The 15395-nt window shown below is 43.7% G+C and overlaps 1 protein-coding gene across 4 annotated transcripts in view; it reads right to left on the bottom strand.

The window, feature by feature from the left end:
• Nucleotides 1-15395, bottom strand: part of LOC111863372 (protein C-ets-1) — a 492047-nt gene that overhangs the window by 392747 nt on the left and 83905 nt on the right. For all 4 annotated transcript variants that reach the window (XM_023849636.2, XM_023849633.2, XM_023849637.2 and 1 more), the window contains one exon: nucleotides 6387-6531. In XM_023849636.2, the coding sequence (XP_023705404.1) occupies nucleotides 6387-6531 (145 nt within the window). The remainder of the gene's footprint in view (nucleotides 1-6386; nucleotides 6532-15395) is intronic.

The raw sequence follows: 15395 nt of genomic DNA, 5'->3' as shown, positions 1-15395 counted from the left end.
TATTACTTCCTCAACGTCCCTCAACCTTACCAACAACCAGTACTCTTACGTGGAACGGACAAGAATGGCGAGCGTGTCAAATGGTTGCCTTAAAAGTTAAGCTTTGTACGTACATTGTACTAATTGTTGGTCTCTACCGTACACTTTCCCCTTTAAAGCACTGCATGTATCGGCTATGTTAGCATTTAACAGCTCTGCATTTTGAACCATCGGGTTCCATAAATTGTTGGTAAGTTCTTGAGCAGCTGCAGAACTGGCGGCTTTTCAAGAACAGTTCAGTGGAATGAAGTAAGTTAGTTAGTTAGTTAGTTGGTTAGCTAGTTAGCCGACAGAGTGCGCTTATCAGTTTCGAACGATTCTCTGAATAAACTGTGATAGTCCCATAAACAACTTTATCAAATGGGTCTTCCTACTGCGGGCCCTGTGCACTCTCTATTAACACGAACTTAACGCTTCAAAGGATTAACCAGGGATCACTGTGGAGGGACAATCTGTATCTCAATATCTGGAATTACAAATTCTCCCTAGCTTAAACTGAGAAACGGCGAGACACTATATATATATATTTTCACATTTCGAATGTGTCTAATAAAAACAGACAGAATTATTACCTCCATGACAACCATTTTAACAACCAGAAACGCGAAGGAAAAGAACAGTGTAATAATTAACCTAAAACTGCCAACTCTTCCATTTAGAGCAGCCATGTTAACTAGCATCAAAATAAGATGGCTGCTCCTCTGCGAGTGGTAGAGTGTATAGCGGTAACTACACTTCTTAGTATACCAATTACTGCTCATTCCTACTGCGTCGGTAGAAAAGATGAATCTGCTAATTTGAAATGAACAGAAAACCGACTCGCTGACATGTATATAATTGTTAAAACACTGATATGCTAAGAACCACAGGGTTAATTTACAGATTACAGTCTACTACAGTTTTTTAATTCGTCGGGTGGGGGTGAAGCTCAGTCCCCTTGATACGCCAGCCTACAGCAATGAGGAACGTGGGATGAGAACTCGTCAGGGAAACCTATGTTCTAGTAGAAAATCTGCCCACAGTGCCACTTCGTCCACCACAAACTCCACATGCCATAACCTGATGTCAACACGGGGCGCAAAAGTGAGAACTCGGATTTTAGTGCTTCGCCGTAACAGAGAGGCCTAATTGCGTTCCTTGCAGTAAGTACGTAAGTTGGAAGGTATCATAGGAAGGTACTCTTCCGCCGTATGCCTATCTCCACAACTACAGAAACTGGTACTGGAGTTTACATTGAAGGTTCGCAGGGCGGATTTAATTTTCATCCATATCGGTTCAATATAACACATACATAGCTGGAACTGAACTTATAGTCTTTCAAAAGCTCGTACAGAAAAGCGACTTTTTGGGAACATTATTTTGTGTCTTGATTACTTAAAGAAATACAAGGAAACCATTCTTATCCACTTTGCAGTGCGATGTCCGCAGAGGATTACTTTCGTACCAACAGCTCTGTATCAGCAGCAAACGAACAAGAAAACAATGTACGTGCAGTGTACAGCATCACAAGACTGACCTTGGAAGATGCACACATTCGCCATCACGGTTTACCTGCAACTCATCTTTATGTGGGCTGATCGAAGTCGCTTCTCTCCGAAACACCCTTTTGCTGCGAATCGTCAGAAGTGTGTTTAAATTTTGAAACATTCTCAATTTATTATACATAAGCCAGTTAACACAGAGGAAAATGCGTAGAAAAGGCCTACAAGGAACTGGAAAGCGCGAAGCGCGGAGAAGAACCACACGGAGGATAGCTTTGCAAGGAATTGGTGGGCGCGGGGCACGGAGACCAAACACATGGAGGGTAGGACTACAAGAAACGGGAGAGCGTGGGGCACGGAGAATAAACACACAGAGGGTAGGGCTACAACGAACAGGAGAACGTGGGGCGCGGTGACCAAACACACGGAGGGTAGGACTACAACGAACGGGAGAGCGTGGGACGCGGAGAACAAACACACGGAGGGTAGGACTACAAGACACGGGAGAGCGTCGGGCGCGGTGACCAAACACACGGAGGGTAGGACTACAAGACACGGGAGAGCGTCGGGTGCGAAGATCAAAGACACGTAGGGTAGGACTACAACGAACGGCTGAGCGTGGGGCGCGGAGAACAAACGCACGGAGGGTAGCACTACAACGAACGGGAGAGCGTGGGGCGCGGAGAACAAACACACGGTGAGCAGGCCTGCAATGATTTGGTGAGGGGGGGGGGACGACGACACAGGAAGAAAGCTGAGGGAAGAAAACTGGAATGATTTAGAGTTACAGAACGAGAAGGAGGGGCCGACAAGAATGGAGATCTGAGTTATCACCAGAGGAGAAAGAAGACGAAAATCACAAACCATATTTTTCCATAAAATGTTCCTGTATCGTTTTATATCGCATCCAATTAAAATGAAGGTTCATCAGCGCTACACGCGCTCACTAAATTAACTTCTGGCCTTGTAAGATCACACACGAAAGATGGGCAGGTGACCGGAATGGCAACATCACGTGAAAAAAGAAAAGAAAATACTTGGAATGCTTCCAACCACATATTACGGAGCACAGAACTTTATCGAGCAAACCATGTTGTCGGATGCATTAAAACGGGTTTCCAAAACTAGTTATTTCAGAATACCAGAAGACAAAACCACGAGAAGTATTATAGTAATATATTAAATACAGAACTAATTAACTCCAAGGACACGACCATGCCGTATTAACCCAAATTTTAAGATTCTTATGAAACATTAAAATGTTTCTAGTTTTATAGCTTTTACTTTTTTTTATACGTAATATGAACTCTTCTATTAATTGGGACCTGTTTCTTTAAAATGTCAGCATACTGTGGGCCTACACATTTTAATTGACAGGTGCAAACTGCCTTAGCAGCTGATGTGCCTATACACCCATTAGCAGCATCTTCTTGGAGTAGAGCCTTTCTTCGGAAGCTTGCAATTGCCCAGCTTGGCTGAAAAATTCCCCGGCCTTAACGAAACCTGATGATCACTATCGTGCTCACAAGAGCCGCCACTGGTCCCTGTCCTGCACAACATGGATTTAGTGGGCAATGCCACACTCTGTTCCTCTAAGATCCATTTAAATAATATTCTTCCATCTAGGCCTCGGTTTCTCCTCTTAAAACTTCCCGACTAAAATTCTGCGTGCATTTCTCCCATGTGCGCCTCATGTCCCTCCCATCAGTTTCCTTGATTTCATCGTAATATTCGGTGATAAATTAATGATGTTTTTATGCAGTCTTCTGCAGCATGCCGTTACTTTCTCCCTCTTTGGCACCCTGCTCTGAAACATCCCCAATCTAAGTCCTTCCCTAAGGTAAGATGCCATTTTTCACAAAAATTATAGGTCCCCAGACCTGTAAGCTAGTCTTTGCAATTTCAGATGGGGGTTTAAAATAATAATGTGTCCATTGCTCCGGGCACAATTCTCTCTGGGATGCGCTGGGGATTGTTCTGGGGTAAACAGTGTGTAGTGGGGCACATTTCGCAAGGTACGCACGCCACTGCTGGCTGGAGGCGGGTCGCCTAATAGGATAATCACCAGCATCCTCATTAAGGGCAAGTGGAACAGACGAGCGGGCCAGGTCGGCATTTAAAACTACAACTAAAAAGTGGCAACCTGAATGACGGGCACTCTCCTGTCTTTGAAATTACATTTCATTTTACTTGGAGCCGCGATAGCGCAGCTATGGGCTGGATGACCAAGGGGTCGGAGTTCGAGTCTCGGTAGAGTCAAGAATTTTCACTTCTATCGTCCAGACCGGCTCTGGGGTCCACCTCCCACACAATGGGTACCGGGGGCTCTTTCCCAGGGGATGAAGCGGCCGGGGTGTGAAGCTAACCACTCACCTCCAACCAGTGCTTAGGTCAAGAAAAATGTCGATCTATACACGCACTCCCCCATACGGCTTAATGGCATAGTGCTTAACTAACTTTACCTTTGCTCATAACTGACCGATGTTTATGTTTCAACTGGTTTATCATTTCGAGATGGAGTCGGCTATGGCGTGAACGTTAAGACTGTCCACTTCTGAGCCACACGTGTACTATGAAGTCGAGACAGGTATCCGGTGAAATCGTCCCAGCAAGTGTCGAAGCATACGAATCCACAGTTGACAACTGCTACGAGTATATATCATATAAGCCTATTCGACTGGACAAACGATTTTATATGTAGAACTGTTGTGACTGCTGCCTGTAGACCAAGATACATTCACACATACTGAAGAGTGACGAAATATTAAGTACACTGGCCCATATCCCCAAACAACTTTTTCATCAGTCAGTCAACTTCTTGCAGAGAACAAAGTTTAACTACTTAATTTCATGAGGCGAGTGAGAATGTACGCCATCCTAAATATTTTACTGAGTCATGCACATTACTTAGTCACTGAGCTGAGCCCTTCCTGAGGAGCCGCCAATTCTGCAGCTACTCAACAACTTCCCAGCATTTTATGAAACCCGAAGGTTCATTACCGCTTCACAAGAGCATTCACTGGTCCCTATTCTGAGCCAGATCAATCCAATCCTCACCATTTCATTCCATCTCTCTAAGATCCATTTGATATTGTCCACCCGCCTAGGTCTTGGTCTTCTAGTGGCCTCTTTCCTTCTGGCTTTCCAACCAATATCCTATATTCATTCCTGTTCTCCCCCATTCGCGCTACATGCCCTGCCCACTTCATCCTCCTTGACTTGATCAATCTATTATACTTGGAGAAGAGTACAAGTTACGAAGTTCCTTATTATGGGGCATGCACATGTCATACTTAAATGAATGAATCCATCAGTTACAATTCTTGATACAAGACCCTCGAATTCTGTCAATNTTCGCGCTACATGCCCTGCCCACTTCATCCTCCTTGACTTGATCATCTATTATACTTGGAGAAGAGTACAAGTTATGAAGTTCCTTATTATGGGGCATTCACATGCCATACTTAAATGAATGAATCCATCAGTTACAATTCTTGATATAAGACCCTCGAATTCTGTCAATTTTTTTTCATACTAAGTCCCATCGCTGCGAGTAGTGTTGTTACCGTTAATATCTCTAGATACGGTCTTTTACCATCCCGAACTCCGCCGCCTCGGAAGGACGTAAGCAGAAGGAATCCTCATGTCAATTCAATGCACACGACTTGTTCAAATCCCATGAAAACTTTAATGGTGGAAAAAATTGTACTCAGTGTGGTCCAAGGCAGTGTTTCTCAACCGCCGGGCCGCGGCCCGGTACCGGCCCCTCACATCGATTATACCGGGCACTCGTCTTATAGAAAAAATAATTTACCGGTGTGGGAGCTGCCCACATTCAAACAAGCGTTACAACGCAAGCTTCATTGCTTAGCAACGACGAGTAAACATAAGAAGATACACTGAGTTACAGTTACAGTTCACTATTGTTATTATCCGTCTGCGTATACTGTGCAGCTGCAATAAATCCCATAGGACAGTTCAACTAGTGGTTGTCTCTTCACACGACATTCCACACCGGGCTGAGGTCTGACAAAGGTTGAGAACCGCTGGTCTAAGGGATCCAGAACATTAATTTATGAACAGATTCTAAATGGTTCTGACGATGGTGTATAACACGCAGAATTACTGGGATTTGGACCTTTTCCATCGTCCGATATTCTAGAGACTAGAAAACACGACGTTTCGAAAACTGCATCTGTTTCCGTCCTCAGGTGATGAGGGAAGCACCTACTCAGCTGGGTCCCTTAGAAAGAGCTAACCTCCGTCCTCAGCTGAGCGGGGAAACACCTACTTCAGTTGGGTCCCTTAGGAAGAGCTAATCTCTTTCTAAGGAACTCAACTGCGGTGTCTTCCCACCTCATCTGAGGACGGAAACAGATCCAGGTTCCGAAACGTCGTGTGTTCTAGTCTCTAGAATACCGGACGATGGAAAAATTCCAAAAATCCAGTAACTCTGATTAATTTAAGGATTCTGGACCCAGTAGCAAAAAGAAAACTTAGGAACTGCAAGTAACGTATGTGTTATTTGGAAGCGATCGATGTCCGAACGCTCAAGAAATCTCGAGCCTTTTCTGATGGCCCTGACAACAACACAGAGGACTTGACAAGACAAGAAAGCCACTTTCGAAATCAGTTTCGGAAATACTATATAAGGCAGATGGTGATAAAATTGCTTATTCAACTTCCCCCACGGTAGACCGCATTATAGCTCGAACCTAGTGAATTCACGTAGCCGCCTGAGAGCATGTCTCGTGCAACAAAACGGTATTCCCGAAAACATCCTTTGCGGCCAAAATGCGGGACCTCTGACCTCCTGTCCATGTTTCCTCTGCAGCTCCAATGGAATAAGTCGTATTATGTACTCACCCAATGAACTCTCGGGGTCGGACAAATCACTGAGTGATGGCACTTTCTGCATGGAGCCCTGGGATCGAGCCCCGCCTGCAGGCACACAGGAATCATCAGGCCGCTCCTGCTTAATGGTCAGCATAGCACTTTCCGCCTCTAGCTTCTGAAACACAAACAAACAGGATCCCTTAAGCTAAGGGAACAAATATGTTCTGATATGTTACCTACTTTGAAACAAGAAGTTCTGGTAAGAACTGCCTACTTTCGTTTTATAAGACACGGACCGCATATAAAGATGCGTCCAACAATTCTTCTATTGTTGCGCATGTATTCGTTGCAGCGGTAACGTACTCACCGAGCCGTTGCCTAGCAACGATAGGGGGATATACATACATAAATAAAGACTGATGGGAGGGATTTAAGACATACGCCGTTCAGATGGACTCTGGTGCCATGAGACACACACTAAGTTTCATAAAGGTTGGTTCCACAATTCAAAAGTTTATGTGAGGGGCATATACAGACAGCATGGTGATCGCATAAGCCTACTTTTTTTTTATTAGGAAATTAGGCTAATAAAAAGAATATTATCTTCAGCAACGTCAATTTTAACTGTTAAATATTCACAAATCAGATAACAATATTTAGAACAGCAGTAAACAGTCCACTACACGCTTCAAAAATCTGTAACATGATACTTCGCACACAGAGGGCATCTATTTTGTTTGGCTATATGAAAAAAGGGCGAATTTTCCTAAACACCATCCATAAACTGAAATTAAATGTATTTTCTCTGAGGTAGAAACTCAATATTTTAACACGCTTTGTACTGTAACATTTTGACAAGCCTTCATCCCTGCCTAGTAAGACAATTCATCACTTCTAGTATATTGTCACGTGTGGGGTGGAACACGTGACGAAAGTAACGGGTTCTAATTCGGATGACTGGATTTATTAGGACCTTGGTTACAAGTTCTCTTAATCACACTTAAATATAGCGCTATCGCTGATTTCCACACTTTCCAATCACCGTTGCACACGCACTAGGATTCTCAGTCTTCACTAGTCGTCTCCTGGCAACGGATCTCAACACAGAAATTAGCACTTCAAATCGCTATGAAGTCTCCTCGCTATTTCGTCTACAATCACTCTGGAACCTCGAACTAAAAATTCTTCTGGACTCACTCCTCCAGCTTACAAATGGCTCCTAACTGCCCTTGAACTAACTCTGTCACTGCAGTCACTTCTCTTATCAGCACTCTGCACAGGCCCCACGGAAAACACCGTCTCTGTTGTTGATGACGTCACTGCTTACGCGGAACTGTGTTTACCGAAAGGTCGCTTAGCAACGGGCTGCACAACCCCGTTGTCCAACTGCTGCTCGGCGCGGACGACATAGCAAACACAGCCTCATCTATTGTTGCGTGTTGGGCCGTGTTTACAGAGCTGTTGCCTGGCAACGTGTTGATCAAATCTGTTACATAATGAACCGGCTGATTACTCACGCGTTTGCCCCTTATAGAAGTTCTACCACAGATACCTCCTACTGCTGCCGCTGCGACGTTTGCTTATAGGAATCTTCATTAACCTTCTCGAACTCTCAAATTATTACCGTATCTTAGAATCCAACTGAAACCCAAGGCAGGGATCTTACTCGGGTCCTGGGATACTTATATCCAGAAATTGGCTCTCGAATCTGAAATGCCTGACGGACCATATAGACCTGTTACTCTCTTCAGAACCCCTATAAAGCAAACACACCACTGAGATTATTTGAACCAAACAGGGATGATTTAAGTGGGCTACTTAGGATATTATTTAACGGGGAATTTCGTGTTCTCTGGGCACTCAAGAAACTGAATTAGCCGAAGTGGGATAGATGAGAAATACAGAATTTTGGTGAGGAAATCTCGGAACGTACCAACTGTAAGGTCAAGATAAAGACAGGAGGTTGCTCGAACCTACAGAAGGATGTGTCCAAGGATGATGCGGAATCTTCCACTTTTTAAATCTTTCAGTGACAGAACATTTTAAATTGAGACTTACGTGATCTCCACTGTGTTGGATTACAAGACACCAACAATTCCCCACGAAATTTGTGCATCTGTAGCGATTCGAGTTTCGTTCACAAATGAGTTGCTACACCAATAAATGTGAAGGGATTCGATACTCATTCCACTGCTACATTGCTATGGTAACCCTTCTTATTACTTCTACGCTAGAAACATATAATAAAACGTAGCAGTAATACAATCGAAGTGTGGAGAAACAATGTATCGAATAAATGAAAATAATTGCAATTCGTGGAAAGGAGAATATTTACGGGGAGAGTGGGAGGTATAATTGGAAGCAACAGGAGACGCAACACGAGAAGACACACTAATTGTTACAGTCCGAGTGAACCAGTCAGTTCACTCCGATCACTCATAGTTTAAGTCACGTCATGCAATTTGTCGTACAAAGCGTACTGGATATTCTTCTAGAAAATCGGACGAAGCTAGTCACCTTACGTTAAACGATTTGGTTTCTTAACTAATTTCACAGCCTATTCTTACCTGTACAACCAAGCCAGAATAGCGTCGATTGATAAATTGGGAAGTGTGGAAGGAAACGACTAGGACAACAAAACAAACTCCGTGTTCTGCAGTCCGCAAGCAAACTATACCGACCGAGCGACCACCGCATGCCGGCGAAGTTAGTGCCAACTTCTCCGGATAAGGGATGTCGCGTGGTCAGAGCAACGGATCCCCACGGCCGTTAAATCTTGGTTTTCTAGACCGGAGTCGTAATTTCCTTGAAATAGCTCAATTATCCTAACGAGGCTGAGTGGACCCCATTCCAGACCCACTACTTCTCAGAAAATCTGGGAGCGCCGGGAATCGAACCCGGACCTCTGGATCTGTAGACAGGAATTCTGACCACTAGACCAAGAGGCGGTATAGATCAGCACAGGGCAACTTCAACAGAACAATGACAGTTGAGGCAAGAAGTCTATACAGATCCATAGAAATTGAAGTTTGTAACTCAATGAAAGACTCGTTGCTAAATCTTAAAATTACACTTTAGTAAAAAAAGTAAGTAAAAAAAGTAAAGTTGTCCCTTGCTTAATTAATTGAGCACTACATCATGATAATGTACTGGGAGTGGAGGTACAGATCCACTATTCTATATCTCGGCACTAGATGGAGGTGAGTGGTTAGGTTTACGTCCCAGCCGCTTTACCCCTGGGGGCAGGGCCACCGTGCCCGTAAGACACGAGGCTGGGTGGGCCCCAGAGCCAGTATGGAAGACGTGGGGGAAAAAATAATCTCTTTCGCCTTCCGGAGTCGAGTTCCGGCCGTCCAGCCCGCAGTCGATCACTACACCGACTGAGCTATCCCGACACATTTCACCTTAGTTGCGTACTTAATCGAAAATGAAAGTAAAGTAAAATATCTTAATACTGAAATATACTAGCTCTATGCTTAACATGCAACTATTGGAACCGTCAAAATGCACAGTGCCTGGTACTGAAATACAGCAAATGTTAAGTTTCACAATCATCTTGTGTGGTCCCTCATACCATTCGATTTTCTAAAATAGTGTACAGCCAAGAGGATGGAGGAGCGCCAGCAGACAATTCGTCTTCATCAAACTATGACGTCATTCAGACCAAGTGTCACAGTATTGTACCTACATATCCATGCAGAATAGATTTCACTAGTAGGCACGGAGGCAAACGAACGACAAAACAGAATTATTAATCAGACAGGCACAGGAAATGAAACCCGTGCAAAAAAAAACACTCAAGGTGGACAGAAAACGGGCCACTCTAGGCGGAGAGTCTGAACAACCAACCACTCATGTTGTATGCACATTCCTGTAACTAGCCACTCGAGCGTTACAGAAAGATGTACGTGTACAACTTGTCACTTACGGCTGTTCCTCGAGATTTCTGTCTCCAACACCACATCCCTGGTATAGCGAATTATTAAAAACTGGAAAGCCTTATGTCACGCAAATGTTGGTAAACTACATCCTTGAAACAATTCAAGAAAATCTGATGACATATCTTCGACAGCTCAGGAGGTCAGTGCAAGGACTGATCTTTTACTATTCCAGTGTAGTTTATAGTTGCAGTCCATTATGAGAACACGCAAGGGTACACTGGATCACTTCCCCCAACAACACTAACTGTTATCAAGCATATGCGTGTTTAATACGCAACTGAATAAAAATCTGTTTCTAGGGTAAATATTTTTCTATGATTTGCACCAATCGTTTCAGTTCATTTAAAGTCAGCATTTTGTAACGCAATAAACGGAAAGCCCATCTTTTTTTGTCTTATGGACATACTGTATACCTTTTCAAACCTTTAAGTGCAACTTCGTATATTTGGGGTAGCCGCTTAACTGAGGCAAAGCACTCTAGTCCCGTCGTGTCCAAATTAACCTGAATACACTGTACACATACATAAATTCTACAAGTGTATTCTACTTAACATGCCTACTGCACTATTACTTTTGGACACAACTATTCCGAGGTTATTAGAATTTTAAGACAATCAATTTAAATTATTTACACCAGTCTCCTGTCAACTGCTTTACTGGGTACGGGTAGAAAGGTGTATTCTTGTTTACTGTTGCAAAATAATCACACGTATCACATCAAATACATAGGTCGGATAAAAAGTAGTGGCAACACCTCTATAGTTCTGAAATGACTTTATTGCCTGAGGTAAACACACTTACATTCCTTCAATATAATCGCCCCCCATGTGTACCACCTTCTGCCAAATTTGTGGAAGGCGTCGTACACCATCAGCGCGTCCACTTCTGTTGATGTCCAGCAGTGACCACCTTGCACTTGTGTTGTAACGTGTCCCTCGCAGTGGTTCTTTCATTTCGGTAAAGAGATCATAATCGCACGGACTCATATCGGGTAAGTATGGCGGATGTTGCAATATCTCCCATCGCCAGCGGCGAAGGAGATCCTTGACAGCGTCAGCAGTATGAGCCCTTGCATTGTCATGAAGGATGATGGGGTTCGTTGCCAACAAGTTTCGTCGCTTTCTCCTGAGTACTGAAAGAAGATGATTACGCAGGAAATTGCAGTAGTAAGCAGCGTTTACTAACTGTCGTTGAGATACAGTGTGGTGCAGTATCACTCCATCAATGTCATATGCCACAATGAACATCGCCTTCACATTACTCTGTGTAGGGCGCACTTTCTTTGGACGAGGAGAGCCAGGATGCTTCCATTCATTTGATTGTCGCTTCAAATGCGGGTAGTATGAGCGAACCCAAGTTTCGTCCAGAGTGACGATCCTTCCAAGGAAGTCGTCACCTTCCCTCTGGTACCGGTTCAACAAGTCCTGTGCAATTGCATAACGTTGCCGTTGTTGCACCTCGGACATTGTATGGGGTACCCAACGCGCTGCAATTTTGCGGTATCCAAGAATATCGTGCAGAATGTGAAGCACGGTTTTGTGACATACGCCTACCTCAGCAGCTAACTCCCGCGAAGCCCATCGACGTTCGACATCCAGAAAAGAAGCAAGAAGCTGAATTGTGTGGTTGTCAACATGGGGTCGTCCTGAATGGCATCCCTCCCTTCACGGAACAGTTTCACCCATCGTGTCACTGTGCGATATGGCAAAGCAGCATCACCACATGCTTCTCGTAGTCCCTGATAACAATTTTGTGCATTACGGCCTTGTGCAACTTAATTATTATCCAAGAGCGTTGTTGTTTCGTAAGCATGTTGTTAGGGTGCTTGTACTGGGCTCCTGCACTTCAAGACGATGCACAATGCAACTCGATGAAACACAACCAGAGCCACTCAATGCACTACTTCAACTGAACTTCTGCTATCAGCTACAGACGGCGCTAGTGCCACCTGACGCACATATTTCATGTTACAGCAGTGTTGCTATTACTTTTTATCCAACCCTTGTACAATCACAAATAACGTTTACCTGTTTAGTTGCGTGTTAACGGGATGGGAACTGACATGAATGGAAGAGATGAGAAATACACGCAAAAAATTTCGCCACAAACCTGAAGGAAAGAGACTACTTGTAAAACATAGTCGTAGATGGAAGAATACTGAAATGATCTTAGAAAGTAGAGGATGAGAGGGTATGGACTGGACTCATATGGCTCAACACAGTAACCAGTAGCAAGCTGCTGTGAACACGGTAACGAACCGTAAGGTTCTATTTCTCTACAGGTTGAACTACTATTAAATTGAAGAATGCCGTCTTCTGTGATGTGAAGCCGTTTAGACATAGTATATACCGACGTTTCGGAGGAATGTATCGCCTCCATCTTCAGGGTAGAAGAAAAAAGATAAAAAAATCCGCGAGCGAGGAACCAACGTGAGCAGGTGGTTAAACCAGCCCAATAATTCTGAATGTTATAACATTAAATGACGTCGAAATTCAGTACGTCGTTCCGGATGACGAAACGTTCGGACAATAACAACATCCTCAACATGCGCCCGCTTCTTGCATTTTGTACAAAGACCGCATAGTAAAGGTACAAAACGTTGTGATTTGCTGTGGCTACACACAGGCTTGTGTGAACATCAAACTCCGTTGTTTCAATTACTAGTATTCATGCACTGGCATGCCGCCACGTCCCACGGACCAACGGCCCACTTGTACCGAACCAGCCGCGTATACACTTGTGTATACAGCACGGCCTTCAACGTTCATTCATAAGAAAGTGCACAAGTAGGAGGAACACGACACAAGGGCGTCTTCTACAAAATCCGACTCAACAAAAAAAAAAAAGATGTATCCACTCTCTCCATCAACTCAGCCTTCTGAAATTGTGGCCAGAAACAGTCTCCAGTCCTTCTTAGCGAGTGCAATCTTCAAGTCCCAAGCGTCCCTTGCCAAGTATCAGTTTCACGATTAAACATCCCTAGGACGCGCACACGCATACGTGCGCGTACATAACACAGTAAACAAAGGCGTATTGTCACAGAAATTGCGAACTAATTATTTGTGCTTTTATACAGTAAAAACCTTACATACAAACAAAAGAAGGCACTTATTTTCCTTTAAAAAAGACACGGAAAGGATTAAGGAAAACACCTATAACTTACTGCAAGAATTTCGGAAAAAATTATGAACATTAGAAAGGGTGCTCTAATCCAGATCAGAAACTCTGAGAGTATGTGGATGAAGGAAGTAAGAAACGTGGCCCTACCCACAAATTCTTCCTGGTTTTGTCTTTTGCCACGGCAGTAACGGAGGTACTGCTACTGAAATACAGTTTACGATCTAAGGATTGTCCTTGACAACAGGTACGTGGCAAAATACAGTTCCCTATATAAAAAAGAAACTCCCGCTAGTCCTACAAGAACAGTAGACAGAATCTCTATTCCAGACAATGCACGGTGTCCTTGCGACATGTCCTTTACTAACAAGGGTACGTGAAGCCTTGTGTAGGCAACCTAATGGAAGAAAATTAATGCAAAGGATGTCTGAATTTCCCACCGATGTATGAGTATAGGAAGGATGTTGAAAATGGAATCTAGTAACGTTCTAATGATGAAATAACATTACCTAACGATGCGTACGCCGGTCCCCATAATAAGTGGAGTACGAGTACACCAGAATATTACTGAAAACGAAATCGCTTTACATCGAAGAATAAAGTTCTCACTGAGGTGGTTATCAACAGTTCTATCTTTTGGGGTATAACGCCGTGTAGGCCGTATAAGGTCAACCGACGTTTCGGAAGAACATCGCATCCATCTTCTAGGGTCAAAGGAAAAGCCAAGCCATTAACTTTTATTTTGTGTTAGTAGTTCTCAAAATGCCTTCGCTTTTGTTTTTACCAGGACTCAACTTATCAGTACCTGCAACGTGAAATTAAATTCTGTATGATGGAACGTGCGTTAACTGTTCAATCACTGACTTACTGTTGACTGTATGGATTTTAACGACGTTGTTTTAACTATATTTGTTGTATACCGTCAAGTAAGAAGAGATAATGATAATAAGATAAAGAGTGGTAAGTATAAGACTTAAATCACATTTTAATAATCTACTTCTATATATATAATTAGTATCGTTCCATCTGCGTCTAGGCGTTCGAAGTAATATTTTCTAACCAAACAATAATGGTATTGTGACATGGCAGCTGGGAGACCGGAATAGTGGAGTCAGAAGAGGCCGCCGTTGATACGGAATGGCCGATAAACAGGTTTCCGCGGCAACGAATACGTGAAACCACAACACAGAATTGCTGGAAACGGTGTTTTCTATTCGGTCCGCCCCAAGGCTATACACTGAGCAAGGACTGGATAATTCAGTCAGGAGCCCAGTGTAAAGCCTGGTTCGAATACCTCCACCATAGCTCTGCGAGTCGTAGGTGACGAAAAAGGAAACCAGTGCCTGGGGGGTATAAATACGGGTACCTGGCCCTCCAGGCTGCGGTAGTCTCGAATGTGAGACGGTAAAATATGGTCATGAGTCCCACGGGACTCGGACCCGGGAATGACTGGGCTGGCGAGGGCGCCCCACATCGACAAACCCGCAACTGTTTGACAGTAATAAAAACCTGGTCTTGGTTCCCAGATAGATGCTTAATACTAACATAGACTGCCGGCTGACCGTCGGTAGTAACATAACTTTGAATGTATGCAGTCGAGAATGCGAGAATATTTGAAGCTACGGGCTAGATGTGAGGCGGTCGCAAGCCGGTAACGACGTGAGCAGGACATCGTTGGGATCCGTTACCAGGCAATCACTAGTGAAGATGAACTAAGAAGACTTAGTGTGTGCTGCAGTGAATTGTAAAGAGTGTGAATTAGCGATAGCTCTGCAATTCTTTGTAGTTACGATTTATAAATGGTCAGTAAATTCAATTACCAATCCAAACACCGTGTCAAGTCACTAAATACACGTACTTATACGTGACAGTACAAATAGTGTATATACGTCGCTATTCAACCTAAGTATAAGCCAGAAGTTGAACGAACTTTGAGTCTTCCATTAAAGATGGATCAGTGGCACTGCTCAATGAATGGCAG

The sequence above is a fragment of the Cryptotermes secundus genome, unplaced genomic scaffold (assembly GCF_002891405.2).
Source record: "Cryptotermes secundus unplaced genomic scaffold, Csec_1.0 scaffold568, whole genome shotgun sequence".
NCBI classification, from domain to species: Eukaryota; Metazoa; Arthropoda; class Insecta; order Blattodea; family Kalotermitidae; genus Cryptotermes; species Cryptotermes secundus.
This window is presented reverse-complemented; position numbering and strand designations above follow the sequence as displayed.